General features: G+C 26.4%; 1 protein-coding gene across 1 annotated transcript in view; it reads left to right on the top strand.

Moving 5' to 3' along the window:
• LOC107440346 (importin-4) overlaps positions 1-19,458 on the top strand; it is a gene marked incomplete at its 5' end in the record, with an annotated part of 46,248 nt that overhangs the window by 23,705 nt on the left and 3,085 nt on the right. The window contains 12 exon segments of the mRNA XM_016053252.1: positions 690-806; positions 4,938-5,054; positions 6,132-6,255; positions 7,489-7,606; positions 9,124-9,257; positions 9,485-9,562; positions 11,265-11,428; positions 13,054-13,244; positions 13,731-13,901; positions 14,388-14,599; positions 16,595-16,727; positions 18,663-18,767. Of these exon segments, the coding sequence (XP_015908738.1) occupies positions 690-806; positions 4,938-5,054; positions 6,132-6,255; positions 7,489-7,606; positions 9,124-9,257; positions 9,485-9,562; positions 11,265-11,428; positions 13,054-13,244; positions 13,731-13,901; positions 14,388-14,599; positions 16,595-16,727; positions 18,663-18,767 (1,664 nt within the window).

Genomic DNA, 19,458 nt, shown 5'->3' on the forward strand with positions numbered 1-19,458 from the left:
CGATTGGAACTGAAGATTTATTAATTTTTCTGTCCTCCAAGGAAATGTTATTTTTTAAATTTACTTTTCTGCTAATTTCTGCACTGATGACTTGAACCTATTATCTTTGCGTTTCTGAAAACTGATAGTGTTACTGAACTGTTTATTTGTAGATCCAGGCTACAATGCTTAAACTGGAAGATCATTTCATTTCATACAGTCATTCTATATATAAAGGGAGAAGGATATAAAAGGAATGAAGAAACTTAAAAAATGTTAATGCTAACATTAATAAGTATTAATGAATATTTGATATCTCCTGAACTCCTAAAATATGGGCATATTTGCATTTTTGTATGCTGAATGTAGAAATCTATTTTATTTAAAACAACAGCTCACTATATGTGCTCTGATGAGTTATAATTAATGTATGTTAATTATTTCAAAAAGTAAAAATAGTTTTTTTTTTTTTTTTTTAAATTTCTTATTTAATAACTGTTACTTAAATTTATAAAATTTACTAAAAAGGAAATTTGCCACAAAAACATTATAAAAACAAACAATGCATTTAAAAGAAAACTTACTAACGTATTTATGTATTATGTATTTATCTATGTATTTATTTATGTATTATGTATTTATCTATGTATTTATTTATGTCTTATGTATTTATTAATAATGTATTTATTTATTTTTTTATACTATTTCAGAAGATATAAAGCCTTACTTACCTAACTTAATGCACTGCTTAACTACTTTCCTTACCATCAACACAGAAAATTCTGTCACTGTCAAAGAACTGGCAGTAGAATCTATTGGCTCTGTAGGTAAGTTGTTATGGTTGTGTTTATATTTTTCTATTAGTTGTTAGTTGGTATTATATTTTTATGTATAGCATAACACTTTCCACCTAGCCTGCCTAATTCGATACACATAATTTTTGCTGTCTCTTTGTGTCAAAAATCCATGTCCTACTTTATATAATGTTACATATCCATAATCATCGTTAGATGCATTGATTCCGCCCATGCATTATAGTGCGTCAAATACACTAAACATCGTGGAGGGGACACAAAAATTAAGTTATGGCACATATGGATGCGTAAATCTCCACGGAAAAAAGTATTGTGCCAGCAAAATTGCTCAGCCAAAACCGTAACTATACTTGAGTTATATTTATAAAAAACTCATTTTTTATTGATGAAATAAATAAATAGAATGAGAAACTAGAATAGTTTTGAGGATCATATTACGGTGTTGCATTTCTTTGATGTGGCTGATGGATTATTCCTAATAAAAACTTTAATAGCTCAGATATTAATCTACTTTTGCTTCGAAATTCTTTATTTTGTTTATTTACATTTAATAGCTAAAAATTTGTAAATAAATTAATGAATAATTAGGTAGATAATTTGTACAGGGTTCCTACGGGTCAGGGAAAACCTGGAATTGTCAGGGAATTTTATTTAAACTCCAAAAATCAGAGAAAGTTGCATTTTTTTTTTACAAAAACCTGGAATATTCCTATATCATACCTGGAAAACAACTTGTCTTAAAATTGTCAGCAACAGTAATCAGTTATTGAGATTAGTTAAATATATCTTACATGGTATCAATTTTCATTGAAATTTACCTGGTATACCTGGAAAAGTCGGATTTTTTTTCTGCAAATTGAGTGGAAACCTGTTTGTATTTTTAATTAGATAACCACTTATAGTAAAAAAATGATCCCTGAAATGTGAAAATCTTTTGTTGGAAGGCAGGGTTGGCAGGTTTTTGACATGTGACAGTTTTTGACAGTTTAAACCATGGTTTAAACCGTCACGTCAAAAACCTCACTGTCAAAAATGTCAAAAACCTATATTCATATGTGAATTTTAATTAATGCATAAAATTTATATATTTTTTAAAGGATAGTGTTTCTAAATATGTTCTAGAAAAAATAAATTTAAAATTTTGAGGAAACACTTATATTTTAAATAGTAACCAAAATCTTGTACTTTTGAAAACTCACATCTTTTGTAATATTATGTATTCATTTTCATGTGTTATTGAAAATCTGCAGTGATATTATTAAGAAATTTATTTATAACCAAATTTAGTGTATAGTATAGATTATACTAAAAATTAGACATTTTTAAAGATAAACATTAGCAGTTTTGTACATTAGACATCTTCTTTTAAAGAAAAATCTTTTTAATATTCTTTTAAATCTTCTTAATAATCTTTTTAACATAAGACAATACAAATTTAAGTGCTTTCTGTTAAATACACAGAGTAGTTAGTGTCGATTTACAGTATATTCAGCCTATTCATTTACTATGCTGAAAATTTAGTTTATCCAAATACTTGTGAATTTCATTTTGCTGAATACTATATAGTTTTGTTGAATATCTAAATATTCAGCTGTTGAATAATTACTTCTTGCTTTCAAGATATGCATTATTTGTATTCTTAATACAAGTGGAGAAAAAAAAATTAAGAGATAAAAATTGTTTTAAAATGATAAGTGTAATAATTATAAATAAATATAATAAACAATATGAATTATATTTATCATTATTCATAAATATAACTACTTTTAAATTCAAATTAACATACTGGATAATAAAGATATTCGGTATAACATTAAAATTTTTTTTCATACACTTGTATCAAGTTTGTATTTATACAACATAACTTGTAAGTTCCTTATAAATATTAGTTATATGTTCCTTATATGTCAAAAATGCATAGTAATAAACTTTTAATTTTCTTAAGTATCAAAAAAAAAATTTTTTTTTTAAATATAAATATTTAAACAATTTTTGTGCAAAATTTTTCTGCACATGCATTTGAATATAAATTTCTGAGATTTTAAATCTGTTATTTTACCTTAATTTTAATTAAAAAATATTTTAAAACCTGCTGATTACCTATAGTATAATTAAATTTCAATATAATGCATGGCAACTGTTGGTAGTTTTGAAGTTTATATATTTTCTTGGCAAACTTCAGTTTTTGACATTTTTGACGGTTTAAACCAGTATTATACCCTTGTCATGTCAAAAACCACTTTTTGACGTCAAAAACCCAACCCTGTTGGAAGGGCCTGCAGTTTCGAAAGTTAAGCAATCTAGATCAGCTGTTCTTAAATCTCTTTGGCTGTGGAACCCTAAATAATCGACTTTCTTTTGGTGGAACCCCGAGACATCAATAAATTTCATCAGCAATTAATAACAAAAGATTAATCATTGTGAAAATATGTAATGATCTAAATTTTATTAATTTTTTTGAAAATATTTAGGGAATAAATGATGAATGATATATTTTCATCTTATCAATATCTGTTATATAATTGGGTTTTATGTCAGACATTTGAATTCACAGGTCTAGAGCAGCATCTAGTTTAGTTCTTAATTTGATTTTAGTGCATGTATAAAGTGAAAATGAATGATTTGAAGTATCCATTATTGAATGGTTTCTGTTAAATAAAAATTAAGAAAGAAAATAAAGGTTGAGAATACTTAGCAGAAAACGTACTTCTTTATTGTTGAATTTGGTTATTTTTATTTGATGCAAATAATTAATGGAAGAGAATAGTTAGCAGATAACGTACTTCTTTATTGTTGAATTTGGTTATTTTTATTTGATGCAAATAATTAATGGAATTTTTTACAAATGCATATTCTTTTAATAATTCATTCATTATATTACTGTTACAAAAAAACTTGTTTTGAAATTTCTTTCATCGCTAGCATTTCTATTAAATAATTTCATAAAAATAACAGAAATATTAAATAAGTTGTGAATATTTATAAACTTTATTTAATGTACATGATTCTAAAATAACTAGTTCATGGCTGCCAACTGTCCAGAATTTTTCGGATTTGTTCCTAATTTTTAAATCGAATCTGAAATTCTGATATTTTATTTAAAAAATCCGAATTTTCGTAGAATTGCAGTATTTTTGCTTTTAAACCAATACTTTGTTCTGGTCGTCGCAATCGCGCTTCCTGTGATTATTGTGCAGAAGTAATTTGTAGTAGCTTTTTATTGAAAAATACTATTCCAATAGCTGTTGCTGATCATTTCACTAAACTAATAGATCATTTCACAATTGAATCTTAAACAACTAGTATTATTATTTTTAAAAAAAATGTATTGTAGTATTGAAACATTTTCATTAGAAATATTTGTTTATGATGTAGTTTAATATTTACATGTGTTTTATAATTTGGAAAAGAATAATTATATATTAATAGGTAGTGGTTGTTTTTTTTAACTATTATACCGGTATTTCTAATTATCAAATATTAATATTATAAATTTCCAACAAAAGATAGTGTTTATAATTTTTTTTACTAATTTACATAAGGTATTTAAATATATCTATTAATGTTATTATTTAATAGTTAAATTTTTATTTTACTCTTGTAATGGGTGCGTATAATTTTGTCGCATGTAGTGTTCCTAATTTTTGATTCCTAAGGTAGGCGGTTATGCTAGTTAAAAAAAATTCCTAACTCTCAGATCCCCTACTCCTGTGAACTTATCACAAAACCCTAGGGTCAGGCCGCATACCATTCGGGAACTGCTGATCTATAATTTAGAAACTGCGACAGAATTTGACTAGAAATCTCAGAGGCGCCTATCAGCCAGTCTGCCTTTTTTTAGATTGTTGCGAGTTCTATAACCCTAAGGTATCCAAGTAACTTTTTTCCCCTATTTCTTTGACGAGGTTAGTAAAATTTGTTTTGTTACCTTGTGTCAAAATTAAAGAAAGAATTAAATTTTTATGAATATTGGAACAAAATTGGAATTTTTTGGATTTATCTATAACCTGTCAATTGCTGCTTTAATTTACCCAAAGAGTAAAATGCATAAAAATCATTTTCCATATATATATATTTTATTAAATTAAATAGTTATAGTTAAAACAGATAAAGAATAATTAAAATTTTTATTTGTTTTTGAAGCATCTTCTGCCAAGACTGAGTTTGTGCCATATTTTCAACCTGTGATGGAACATCTTCAGAGGTTCATTGCTGACAAACATACTGAAGAAACAAGACCCCTTCAAATACAAGCTATAGGTATAATTTTCTGTCTTTTTACTTAATGGAAAGAGCAATAATTGTTTTAAAACATAATTATTCTTCTGCTATTCTAAGGTTTTCTGTTTGTTTTTTTCCAACAATTATTCTTCAAATTTTAATTTTCCTTTGTGAATTAATGTTATTAAAAAATTCAGATTTCAAAAATCATGTTGACTTGGTAACTTGGAAAAGCAATTCAAATCCTCTCAAATTTACAATGTGTTCACCACTAATAGAGCATATCAAGAAGGTATCTGAGGTGCCATTTATTAAGATTTAATAGTCAAGATTACGATCCTATGGTTGAGTAATAAAACTTTTAGTTGTGAATTTCTTTAATTATCTGGAATGAAATGAAATTTTTGTATGCACACATATACATATATATATATAAAGTACAAAACCCGTTATCCGGAATTCAGAAAACCAAAAAACCGGAAAATTTTTCCGCCATTTTTTTTTTTAAAAAAAAATTATTTTTTTTCCTCATAAGATTTTAGGATTTTTTTTTTTTTTTTTTGAAAGATGTTTACCTTACCATCAGTTTGGAAATAATCATTAGTGTATTACTTCATCGTTTTTTCTTCTTTTTAAGATTATTTCCAAAATTATTTTTTTTTAGTTGGGATTAACAATAAAAAAAACGGCTTTTTGTAGCGATTCAGAAAACCGGAAAAATCAGTTATCCGGAATAGCGATGGTCCCGATCGTTCCGGATAATCGGTTCCCTACTGTATATATTTTACACAGAAAATTCTGAATTGTAGAAAAGAAAATTAAAACTTTTTTAGTTTGTATGTTGTTAAAATTAAAACTAATTTTTAGCAAACAAGTTTTTTTCTTTAAAGTTTGAATTGCTATCTATTTAATTCGTAAATAATTTTTTAACAAATTCATTTTCAAACCACATTACTTTTTTAAACAAAAAATTTCAATAATTCCTAAAAAATATTTGGATTTAGTGATCCATTGTTTATATTACTGGATCTGCAGACGATTCACAATAGCAGGGTTTGACTGTTTTGAAAGTGTTTGTGTTTCTAATGCTCATTATTTATTTATTTTCTTGTTTAGATACTCTGGCTATTATTGCTAGATCAGTTGGGGCTGAAACTTTTAAACCCGTGGCACATGAATGTGTCAAATGTGCCATTCATCTTATGATGGAGGTTGACGATCCAGATGTTCGCAGATCATGGTAATTAAATTCATCTTCCTTTCTATATCCTTTCAAATAAAAAAAATCATCATATATATTTGAACAAAAATATAGTTTATTTTAAAGTTGTAAATGACTGCCATGAAACATTAAGTGAGTATGCATAAAACAAAAAAACATATAGCTGCCAAATCTACTGGATTTTCCAGTAGACTACTGGATTCAGCCAGTTTCACCTGGTCTACTGGTTTAGTAAAAATTCTCCTGGTTTTTGTACATTTTAGAATATTTCCTAAAATTGAATAGGTTTCTGAAAGAAAAAAAAAATCCTTATTGAAATAGATTATTGCTTACCTAAATATTTAAATAAACATTACTAATACATAATGAAGGATGCCACATTTAGAGAAATCAATTTGAAACTTTCGTTCAATTTATTTTTATTTAGAACTTCCTTTTTAAGTTAATTAAAAAAAATCTTCTAACTGTCTTTGAATTAAATGCCTTTTACTATTCTAAATTATGAGTGAACATAATATATAACATTATAAGTATATTTAAATCATAACTGGAAAATATTGCAGTTTTTCCATTTTGATTACAATAAAGATCCCTAAAACTCCCTATGTGTAAAATATTTAATACATTATGCAACAATTATCATGAAATTTATAATATTTTGTATAATCTACTAGATTTTTTCCTATCCATGCTGGCAGTTATGATAAAAAGATGATGATTAGACAAAAATTAATAAGTAAAATAAATAAAGTTAACAGTTTATTTTTCCATTACAACCTTCTGTTTGTTGCCACTTTGAAGGTGTGTAATTAATTTTAATTATAGAAAATATTGTAGGAACAAATGAATTATGTTTTAAGCTTTGTGTAGTATATTTTTCATTCGAATATCAATCATGTTACGTTTAAATTATGCCAATTAAGAAAATAATTTTTTTTTTTTAGATTTTCAAATACTTGAGAGTATATTACTTTGTTTAAAAATAACTCACCTTATCTTTCGACAATAATTTTGATCAGTTTTATCAAAAGATTAAATTTTTTAATTTATAAAAATATTCTAATACTAATTTAATTTCATTTAGTATTTTCATTTGTAACTTTAATTCATTTTTTATATTAGTTAAACTTTTAATGCCACTTACTAATGAATATTTTTATTTTTAATTAATCTTCATTGTTAACAGTTAATTTTTTTACTTTTTAATATTATCAATATCTTGTGTTACTCATACATATTTTTATTTTGCAGTTACACTTTAATCTCTTCTGTTTCATGTGTTCTCCATGAAGAAATGGCTCCTTACTTACCTACAGTAATAGAGCGCATGATTACCACTTTAAAATCAAATGAGGAAATAAGTGTGACTGTGAGTATTTTTTCTGAAGATGTGCATTCTTTAAATTTGCTTGTTACTTTTAGTGTTTTGTTACATTTTTTTAGTAATATAAGAGAACCTTGACCAATCATTTCTCAAGGGACCATTCACTACAAAAGATGGATATGAGTCATCATAAAATATCAAATAGCGACTTGAAAGTGTTTGAAAAGTAATTAAGATATGAAAATGAAAATTAATAAATTTACTATAAGTATTAATAAAAATTTAATAAATAAAATTACATGCTTAGTGCATAAATTTTTACATAAAGAAAGATAAATAAATACATTTTTTTATTTGAGAATTTTGGTTTGAACACAATACTTTCCTCTCAAGGCAAATAATAAGTCTGTGACAATTGTAACAGATTATTCTTCATTTTCTGTAAGTTCAATCAAAGCTCTTCATCAGCTTTTTCTTCAGCTCCTGCTGCCATTTTTTGAATCTCTACTACTCCACAAGCAAGTCCTGAGGACTGAAATCTGTCTGGAGAAAAAATCAATGGACTAAATTCCATCAATTAAACTTTCTTTTCTTATTTGAAACATAAAAAAAAAAAACAATAAAAATTCTTTTTTTAAAAACTAATATGACAAAATGATTTAGTAATGATGTCGCACTGCAATGAAAGAATGGTTTCAATACTTTTATTTATCTTCCTTTTGTTAGCCACACTATATCTTATTCTTAAAGTCCTGACAAATAGGATTGATTACACTTAAACCTGGCTTGTGTAACAAACTTCGTACTAATGCTGAATTTAAATTGCTTGAGTTAGCATTTTCTCTCCAACCTATTGAAATGCTGGCAAAAGTTTAATCAAGATTATTAAAAGAAAAAAAAGATTATAGTGCTAGAACAAAAAATAAGTAATGGTGAAGTGAAAAATAGATATGAATGGTTTCAAGGAAAGTTGCTCGTTCAGTGATCTATGCAAGGTTAGCTCATGTTTTCATTTTGTTTGCTGAAAAAAGAAAGAAAAGAACACACTAAATAAAGAGAGAGAAATTTTGTAAAGCAAATAGACAAATGATTGATTTAATATGTAGGCTTATATCAAGGAAAAGTAAATTTTGGTGTCAGTGTGGACTCGTACATATACATCAAACCAGCTGTTTGAAGCTTCCCTCCCCAGCTAGTTTTAAATATAATGTAAATTGGTTTTATCAACATAAGAAAATCATTTAACACAGGACTGTCAAAATGAGATCATGCGCACAAAGAAACGGTTTGTGAACAATGGTTTGTGGGATTGTAGAACAATGGTTTGATGTTCTACTGTATCTATTATTTCTCTTAGCAATCTTTGAAAGGTTCTACAATCAAAATAATTTGCCTAACTTGCTATAAAAACTTATTTAAATATTACTAATCTAATAATTTTTATTTAAATAATATTCTTTTTTAAATATTATTCTTATTTGTCTATATAATTTTTTATTATAGATTATTATTTGTTTCAGTTTATTGTTATTTGCAATAAATAAATTTTTTTTCTTTATCAGACTGATTATGACAAAAACAATGCTTTTACATTGTTTGAGGATGGAGAGGAAGAAGAGACTGAAAATGGTGATATGAGTGATACAAATTTGGAAAATCTTGAAGGTGATGACGAAGAAGATGATGATATCACTGGGTAGGAAGAAATTACTTTTTTAATGAATTTATATCACTACTTTCCAAGTAGTTTTTAGTGTTTAAAACTTTTTATATTTTTGCTTTTAAGCACTAACAATAAATTAAATATAACAAATTAATCTTACAATGAAATTACTAGTTTTTTTTATAAATAGCTTATAAGTTAAATTATGTGTATAAAATTAATTAAGGCTGATGTTATTATATTTTCAATATTATTTGCAGGTACAGTGTAGAAAATTCATATGTAGATGAGAAGGAAAGTGTTTGTGTTGCCTTAAAAGAGATCAGTGCTGAATTAAAGTAAGTTGTTTGATTAACTATTAAAATAGGTTTATTTTTTTTTTAAGGAATTTGTTACCTTTAAATTGTGAATTAATATAATGGTAATTAGTAATTTTTCAATCATTTTTGTAATAGCAACCTGGAATTTTCTACTTATTTATTTGCTGAGAACTAAAAATTCTTCTAAATGTTAACAAATCTGAAATTACAGGAAGTTTTGAAGAAGTATTCTTGCAATTTTATGAGCAAATATTTGCTTAATGATTGTGAACTGATTAAATTAAGGAACAATGGCATAACCGAGTATTAATCAAACTTTAAAAAAGACTAAACATTTGATATGGGGCCATTAAAATATGAATTTTCAAAAAGTATCTCAAAATAATATGGAATAAATTTTGAGCTTATGATGCATTTTTAGGAGTTAATAAGTTAAACAGATACAGATTTAGAATTGCAAGCTCTTAATTATATTTTGATATCCATTAAAAGTATAAAAAATGGAATTAACCAAAAATGAAGACCAAAATTCAAATGCAATAAGTCAAAATGGAAAAGCACTAAAAGCAGCATGAAACTAAAATTGTACACAATTTCAATAAATATTGGATGAAATAGAAATTAAACAAAACCCAAATGAAATTTCAAAAATGGCACGTGAGCAGAAACAGTACTACTTCAGGGTCCACACTGCCCTGCTAACATGCTGGAGCCTTTCTGTAGTCGGTGGTTCAATCAAAAACTGTGTCCCGAGGCCTCATGTAGTGCAAAATAAGAATAATAACACAATACCTCAAAAATTCAAAGATAAATCCAGAAAAACACAATTATATTTAGAAAATACATAATCCAACTGACTACAGAAAGGCTCCAGCATGTTAGCAGGGCAGTATGTCCCATGAAGTACTGTTTTTGTTGACATGCTTTTATTTATTTAATTTTGTTTGGTTTGTATTTAAGTTCTCCAATTATATTTAGATACTTCATAGTTATTTTTCTTTAAAAACAATGTTACATGGTAGAACAGATGAGACAGGCCATAAGTTAAAATCACCTATAAATGATATCCACTATCCATTGAAATCTGAATATTTTTAAAGCTGATTTTCAAAACTAACTTCTATGTATAAATTGTACTAAGTTTTTATTTTATTTTACATATAAGGTTAGTCAAAATTGATAATTATGTATAGTTGTATGTATATTTTCATTTGATTTAAAACACATGCTTTGTTTCTGTTTAAAAATTGTTTAATGAGGATTCCCCTTAGCTATTTCTTAGGAGATAATTTTATATATTTCATAGTACATATTTTCATTTGTAAAGCAAAATTTAACTAAATTGAGCATGAACCACATCCAATCAATTATACCTTATTTTTTGCTTATAATAAATGAAAATCCTGCTAATATTTCAATTGTTAAAAAATAGATTTATTTTAAAATATGATTTAGTTTTAATCTAATCTATTAAAGCAGATGCACATGCAGAACTCAATCAGTTGATTATGGTGATTGGTATTTTGGATTTATGAAAAAGCACAAATTGAAAGATTGTGTTGGTTGAGTACTATTTGTTATATATCGTGTTGTAACTACTTTTTAAAACATTTATGTGTTTGAAAAAATATTTTTTTCTTAATTTCGAATGATTTTTTTTCTTCTAAATTGTAAAAATATTTTAAGGAGTCTTGTTTTCAGTTAATTTTTACTTTTTCAGAGGACAATTTTTAACATATCTTGAAGCTTGTTATGAAGAAGTAAAGAAACTTGTTGAACATTTGTCTGATGATCTTCGAAGAACTGCCATTGCTGCTATGGGGCAGTTTTGTATTACTTTAAACGACATTCATGTTGAAACTTCAAATTTGGAGTGCAGAGTTGGTGAGTAATTAACCAACTGGATATGCTAATTTATTTTTATGTTAATTATCAAATGTCATGAAGGGGAAAGATTTATAAATGCCAGTTTGCTTCTATTTTATGCAGAACTGCATTGTAAAACTGTAAGAGTTATTCTTTGTAATGAAATTAAATTTTAAAAAAAAAATATTTAAAAACCACAAATTGTAAAAATTGTATTTAAAAAATAAATAATTTTCTGTGTAAAATTTTGAACCTCAAGCAACCTTTTGATTGTGTTAACAGTTGGGGGAATATACATAGGATGAAAAATTGTCAAACATAGGGCAAACCTATCGATCACTCAAACATCCGCTCAAAGAACATCAAGGCTATGTTAAGAACTTCACTGTTCACCCATTGTGAAACTATTTCTTGACAGAAGCCCATAGATACTATTTTTCTTGATATAATATCTTCCATAAATGTGTTTCAGTTGTTGACCTGGACTATTGGGAGAGCTACTACATCATTTAAAAAAAAAAAGCTCTTGTTAATGACCTTGCTGCTGTACCATTTTTGGAAATCATTAATTTTGAATTTTTTGTCTCCATATATAACTATTTTAACTATATATTTATCTCTTTGATATGACTCAACCTCTTGTCTGATTTTAATCATCTCTTACCGTTCCTGTATTTTATCTTAGTGATGGTGTACCAATATAGCACTGAAGCAGTACTTCATTGAAATTCAGTATTTGTTCAAATATTTTTCGTAAATTTTTAAAATTGTAATTCTAAATGCAATTTTTGGGGACAATTTTAAGCACTATGAACAGATTATAATTTTCAGATTTTTTATGTCGTATTTTTTTTTTNTTTTTTTTTTTTTTTTTTTTTTTTTTTTTTTTTTTTTAATATTCTACCATTTTAATTAGTGAACATTTTTTTTTCCCACCAATGTCTTTGCTATTCTGAGACAAACTGTTTTTTTTTTTTGTGTGTGTGTGTATGAGGAAGAGCTTATTTATTTGTTTAGTAATTCAAAACAAAATTGTTTTTTAATTTTCTAAACTTTAATTCTTTATACAATAAAATATTGTTAAGCTTATTTATATTTTTTAAATGTATTTTCTGAAACTTGGTTTAAATGCCAACCTAATCAGATTTGTATTTAAGAAAATTTCCTATGTCAGAGAAAGCTCTGGTTTTATGAAAATTTTTTTACTACAATCAGTTTTTCTCAAAAATTTAATGAAGTTTTACTGAGAATTTTCTATCACTGAAACAATCCAAAAATATTTAATTTCTATCTTTGTGAAATATTTTTACCTATGTTATAATTATCTAAAATTTATCTTTCTATTTAAAATTATGAATTAATGTTTTTAAAAGAACTTTTCTTAGTTTGATATAGTTTTTTATTTCTTTTTAATAATAATCGAGAAAATTTCAGTATCTTGTAAGGACAATATTTTAAATGTTGCTCAATACTCATAATAAAAGCTTTCACTCTTGATAAGAGCTTTCATTAGGTTGTAAGATCTATTTTTTTTTCTGTATCTTGTTGCAAACTAAATAATTGTACTGTTATATGTTAAAATCTCTGCCTATGACAAAATTACATGCTAATTTCAAAGTCAAAAATTTTTGTTCTACTTTTAGCGCTGGAGAAGTATCTTAACATGTTGTTTCCTAAACTTTTTTCTCTTGCTCGAGAAGATACCGAAAATGGTGTTGTACTTGCTTGTTTAGAGACACTACAAAATGTTATTGACAATATTAAACAGCCGGCCATATATGGTGGGAATTTGGAATCTATCTGTTTGCTGATTAGGGATGTTTTTCAAAATAAGGTACTTATTATATCACTATGCGTAAATAACTTATAAATGTTTAATGCAATAAACATTTATTTAGATATTTAAACTTTTCCACTAATGTAAATGCACCTCTATATTTTTTACTTTATAAATTGAGTACATAACTAGGAAATTTTTCACATTATTGCACTTTAAAGCTTTCTCTTAAAAGATGTTAAATTTCCATTGAAAAAGTATCACTATATTGAACTATCACTATGTAAATATATTTTTTTTAATGTATAATTGTATCAGTATATTTTATTTCTTGCTAAAAATATTTATAAGTGGGCTATTAAATCTTAAACAAACATCTAAGGAATGACTTGATAAAAAAAAATTTTAAACGCCAGAAGTATTGCATCTTAAACCAGTTTAATATTTCTTTATTACTTTAATGAGCATGCATGATAAAATTGTTATTGAATGTTTTCATTAAATTGGAAAAAAAATATAAGAATAAATTAATTTTGTTTTCAGCTAGCTTGTCAAGATGAAGCAGATGGGGATGAAGATGATCAAGAAGCAGAATATGACGGTCTTATATTAGAATATGCCGGTGAATTAATTGCTTCTCTAATTAAAGTTACTCCTTGGGCACAGTTTGCTCCTTATTTTGCTGGTTTGATGCCTTTCCTCATTAACAAATCAGTATGTGTATTCTTTTAATCATGTTTTATTCTTCCTTATTAACAGAAAATACATATATTTTGTAGAATTTCTTGATTATGAATTTATAATAAGATTAAATTCATGTAAATGTGCCAATATAAAGTAATTTTACTATTGCTAAATAGGCTTATCTTTTTTAACGTATAATGATACTTTTTTAAATTTGTTCCTGTCTGGTTTCTTATTACTAAATATATTATATGATTAACTTCCATTATTTTTCTTATTTACATATCATATTTGACTGTCATAATCAATTAATTTAATTTGATATCGAAAACAATTAAGTATAGTATTTGCTTTCTCAAAACATAAAATATGAATTTAAAAAGCATTAATTTGGTTATGCATTTTTAAAATTAAATATGCATATTTATACTTTTCATTCTTATTTTTGAACTATATATTCTTGAGAATTTTAAAAATATATTTACATCCTAATTTAATATCAACTCTTTTTTGTAGAAAAAAGCTTGCACAGTGTCTGAAAAATCTTTTTCTACTGGTACGCTAGCAGACATAGTGAGCAATATGGAGGCTCGGACAGTTAAGCCTTTCATAAGTCATTTGCAACCAGTTTTTCTTGGTGGAATGAGGGATGAAAATGAAGAGGTTCGAAGCAATTCTGTTTATGGACTAGGTGTGCTGGCTGAAAATGCTAAAGAATTGGTTTTTGAGTATCCTTTATCAATACAAATCTTATTATTTTCGGAAATTAATTTCGAATCAAACAAATTATAAAATAATGTTTTTAATATGGCATAATATGTTCAAAAACTGCTTATAGTTGCTATCTAACTTTCATAAAATGCCTTTGGGATGAATTACGATTCCATAGCCATTTGTCTGGAAATTTGACACCCTATCAAACTGCAGGATTTCAAAACCCGTTTTCAACTGTAATTTGCGCTTGCACGATTGAGAGTTTAAAAATAAGCTCTAATTTATTTTGGGGGTTGACCGTCATGAAGCGATATTCTTAAGCGCTTCTGAAGTGTTGTCAATTGGATGTTTGAGTTAGGAACTTCTGCCTAGAAAGTATTGACACATTAGTTTTTTTTTAATCCACTTTTGTTTCTTAACTTGCAGTATCTTGGATTTATTATTACATTGTTTTAATATTTCTGGTCATCCATTAATTATTAAGAACAAAACGTTTTTGTATGGTCCGCTATGTTCATTTGATAAATATTAAAGAAACAATTTTTTTATAATTGAAGAAATTCTGATTCCACAGAGGTTTGGTATCATTTGTAAGGTTTGTGTGTGTAATCACATTTGAGTTTGTTAAAGGAAGTCTACTTTTGTAAACAAAAGCAGAGTATAGTTTTTAATTGAACATACCATTATTTATTACTAAAAGCAAAGGATTATTTAAAGAAGCAGATAGAAGCTTTCTCTTTTTGCAAGTGAAAAATTTTTGTTTTGAGTTTTTTTGTTCTGTCTTTCTATCTTTTCACGTTCACAATAAATTTTGTATTCAATAAATTACTTCTTTTAATTTTTTTTTTAAGTTAAGATTTTTTTTTTTTAATTCAATTTTTCTCATTATAACCTGCCTTGTCTGAAGTTAAAATATTTATGTTATCGATTCTTCTAATTATACTTTCCATTTGGTAGTTTTTAAGTGTTGTTTTTAATTTGATTAATAAGTTTCCTTGTATTTTATCACTAATTTTTTTATATTAATTTGGGGATTTTAATAAATTTTTAGTTTTATAATTTGGTTTTATTTAATTTGTTGTAATTTAGCTTTACTCCAATTAAATGAATGAGATAAATTGACTTATATATTTGCTAGTTTTTGTTTGTGTTGATTTGGTATTTATCATTAAAATAATTTTTTAACTTATTAATAAACTTACATGAAATAAAAAGTGAGGTTAGACAGGCAAATCATTGGATTTACAAAGTTATTGCCCATGTACTACTATTGAGCACGTTTATTTGTACAGCTGTCAGTATTTTGTAGGATTAATTTCTCACAATTTTATCTTGGTGTTGCAATTTTCACAATCATTAGTGTATTTATTTAATTATTAACTATTTTAAGATTAATAAATGCAACCAATCTTCATTAAATTTCCCTTCCCTTCAACTCCGTGGTTGAAAGTAGTGCAGTGCAAATAGTAGCAAATATTAGTTTAAAGGAACTCTGCTCTAACACCACAAGTATTTCAAAATTGTACAACTCTTTGCAGGTCTGTCAGTAGATAATAGATGCAATGAAAATAACCCCGTGGCTGCAGTTGAGCCACACTAAAAATGCCATTTTAATTTCTTGGCCATTGATTATAAAGTGTATAAGTGTTTTATTTTTTTAAATATTAAAACAATTCATTATTTACTTATCTATACTTCACGATTTAATTTGTTAAGTAACTCTTGTTCTGCTTGTTATATGGAAAACAATGGTTTTTTTATCTACTTTCTCTATTTTTTTATACCTAATATAACTTTTGTCATTAAATGTATCTAGTATAGATCAAAAAAGTTTTTTTTCTTCCTGATTTGCTCATTCTCATCGTGCATTAGTTTTTACATCTGTGTATGCTTATATTTAACAATACATGGATAATTTGTACTTATTGTGCCTTTCTCTTTTTAATTTTTGTAAATTTTTCTATATTAAACTCTCACTTGCAGAAACAATATTCTTTAACTTTGCTTAGTCAGTACCCTACTTATTTGCAAGCTTTATCAAATATGATTGCGTCTGAAGAAGATCGTCGCACAAAAGACAATGTTTGTGGTGCTATAGCTCGATTAATTAAGACCAATCCTGAAGGTGTGCCTTTAGATCAGGTAAGACTATCTTTGATAAACATAATTGCTAGGAACTACAATATTAAATGTTCAAGAAGATAATTAAGAAAAAATATTTTAATAAAAAAGTAGGTTATTTACAGTAAGTGAGTGTTGCAATACAAGAGAAAAATATCTCTATTTTTATCAGTGATTGGTATAAAATGTCTAATGAAATAAAAAATTTAAAAAATGGGTTTTACAAGTGAATTGAGACTATATTTTTGTTACACCGAAACTGAATTATGTATGTATAGTTTTTGATGCGAAGAGAATATTGGTTGCGATATAAATTTATTATGGAAGGGGTGCGCCTCACGTTTTTCATTCTAGGTGTGACGATATAAATATTTCTTTTCTTATTAATCCTCTTGAAAAAATTTGTTAGTAAGATTTTTGTTTATTTTATTTACTTCTCTCCAGCTTTGTGATAGTCAGGTTATATTGTGAAGTGGTTTAAATTTTGAAGAAGAAGAAGGAAATATCTACATATATATATATATATATATATATATATGTATGTATGTATTTACAATTAAAAAACAATTGTAATTTATACTGTCAGCAGGCATGAATATCGGTGGAAAATGGAAATCCCTTGCTAGTCAGAAAGTGAACATTTTATCAACAGTCAATTCTATTTGAAGATAAATTCAGCTTGTGCAGTAAAGAAACAATCTTGTTTTGCCATCTAGCATAGAGCTCCAATTTAGATTTATTCATTCTAACTAGTTGGAAAGTGGTTAGAATTTTCGGTACTTTTCCATTTCATAGGCGCAAGTAAATTCAGCTATTTATTTATTACTCTTTAAAAATGGCAGTCACTTAAAATACTATTTGTTTATTAATTTTTTTTAAAAAAAAAAGTTTGATTTATTTGCTTCCAGTGATTTTGCGCGACTTAATCGCCTGCCCTAATGAAATGGAAAAGTGCTGAATTGAGGCTATACTGTGTCCGAATGGGTTTTATCGGTGTTATATTGTGTTGAGGGATCTATTGACTGAATTTTGAATTTAATTATATTTTAATGATTAAGAAACCTTTCTAAGCTTGCATTTTGTAAAGTACAATACTCCAGTAGACATTAAAAGTGTTCTTACTACTTGAAATTGGTAGAATTTTGATTGATAGATACCACGCACACAAAATCAAACTTATTTAAGTAGCTAAGGATCTGCTTTTTAAATTAATAAAAACATTCTTAATAGTAATAATTTACAGAAATTATATTTAGTGATTTTTCATCATTATTTTAATACAGTAGTATTATTGTAGTAACAATTGTTATTGTAGTACAACAACAATTAACACTACTTTACAGTAACAATTGCTTTCAAAGGTGTCTTTTTGTATTTCCCTTCATATTTACGACATGTTTTTATTTTCCTTATTTTGAGTTAATAATTATCTGCCTTGAATATGAATAAAAAAAATTAATATTACTTCGCCTTTAAAATATTCTAGATGACATGAAATAAAAGTACATGATTCATAAAATTAATTTTCTAAGGTTATTTCAAGGGGCTAACAAGAGTTCTTTGCCAATGCTTGAAAATGAATAGCTTTCTTTTCCATTTTGTTTCAAATTTTTTAAAGCTGGACTAAAATTTTTTTAAAACTGATTGCTCCCTATTTTGAAGGCTTACACAATAGAAAAGACCACAGATCCAAGATATGCTTGTTATAACAGAGTTTTATGAAGGCTGTTTAAATTTAAGTTAACAACTTATTCAAAAATTCTGCACTAAACCTGGAATCTTGTTAAATCAGGATTCGTAAATGACTGTACTGACTTAAATTTTCTATTGACTTAAATTATACAATGTAAATGTTCTGATTTAACTTTTGAGCCACTTGAATAAGTTGTGAATGTTTTTTCAACACTCATTTTATTAAATATTTGATGAAAACGTGTATTTTTTGCCCTTTACAAGGTATTTCCAGTATTTCTCCAGTACCTCCCTTTGAAAGAGGATCAGGAGGAAAATTCTACTGTTTTTGAGTGTCTAGTTTACTTGCACAGTATGCGTTACAAACAGGTAAATACTTATATTCTCATTATATTTAAAATTGAAATAATTTTTCTTTTTATTGTTTTATTATATTGTTTCAAATGTCTTAACTCCAGTTAAATTGCTTCTATACTATTCTACATTTAGAATTTTTTGCATTAAATTTACTAAAAATTAAGCATTCTGATTTTATTTACTAAATATATATCTATGTAATATAGACAGGGCTTCAAGTGCTGCGCACATTGCGCATTTTGCGCCAAATCGGTATATTTGCGCATTACTGCGCAGAAACGGCATTTTATGTTAAATTTGCGCCGAATCTGCGCCAAAAAATTTTCGGGGACCAACTAAACATTGCCAAATTTTAATAGCATAAGAAATTTTTTTTTCTCTTGTTGATTTCATCGTTATTGAAGTGCCATCGTCAATGGCAAGGTAATGGCCTTCTTGCGCTATTCTATTTATAGATTAGTACCATGATCTTTGAATTAACTAGGGGACCATCCACTAAGTACATATTTTCATGTTGATCCTCAGAACAGTCAAGAATCACAAAGCTTCATAACTTTAAACTTTCCATCTCCCTTTTATTCATTTCATTTAATAAAGATAAGAATTAATTGAGTTTCATAACGTAAATTTTTTATCTGAGGGACCACCCACTAATTGCATATTGTTTTTAAACAATTATTGGCAGTCACTTAAAATACTATTC

The sequence above is a fragment of the Parasteatoda tepidariorum genome, chromosome 6, assembly GCF_043381705.1.
Source record: "Parasteatoda tepidariorum isolate YZ-2023 chromosome 6, CAS_Ptep_4.0, whole genome shotgun sequence".
In the NCBI taxonomy this organism is placed as follows: Eukaryota; Metazoa; Arthropoda; class Arachnida; order Araneae; family Theridiidae; genus Parasteatoda; species Parasteatoda tepidariorum.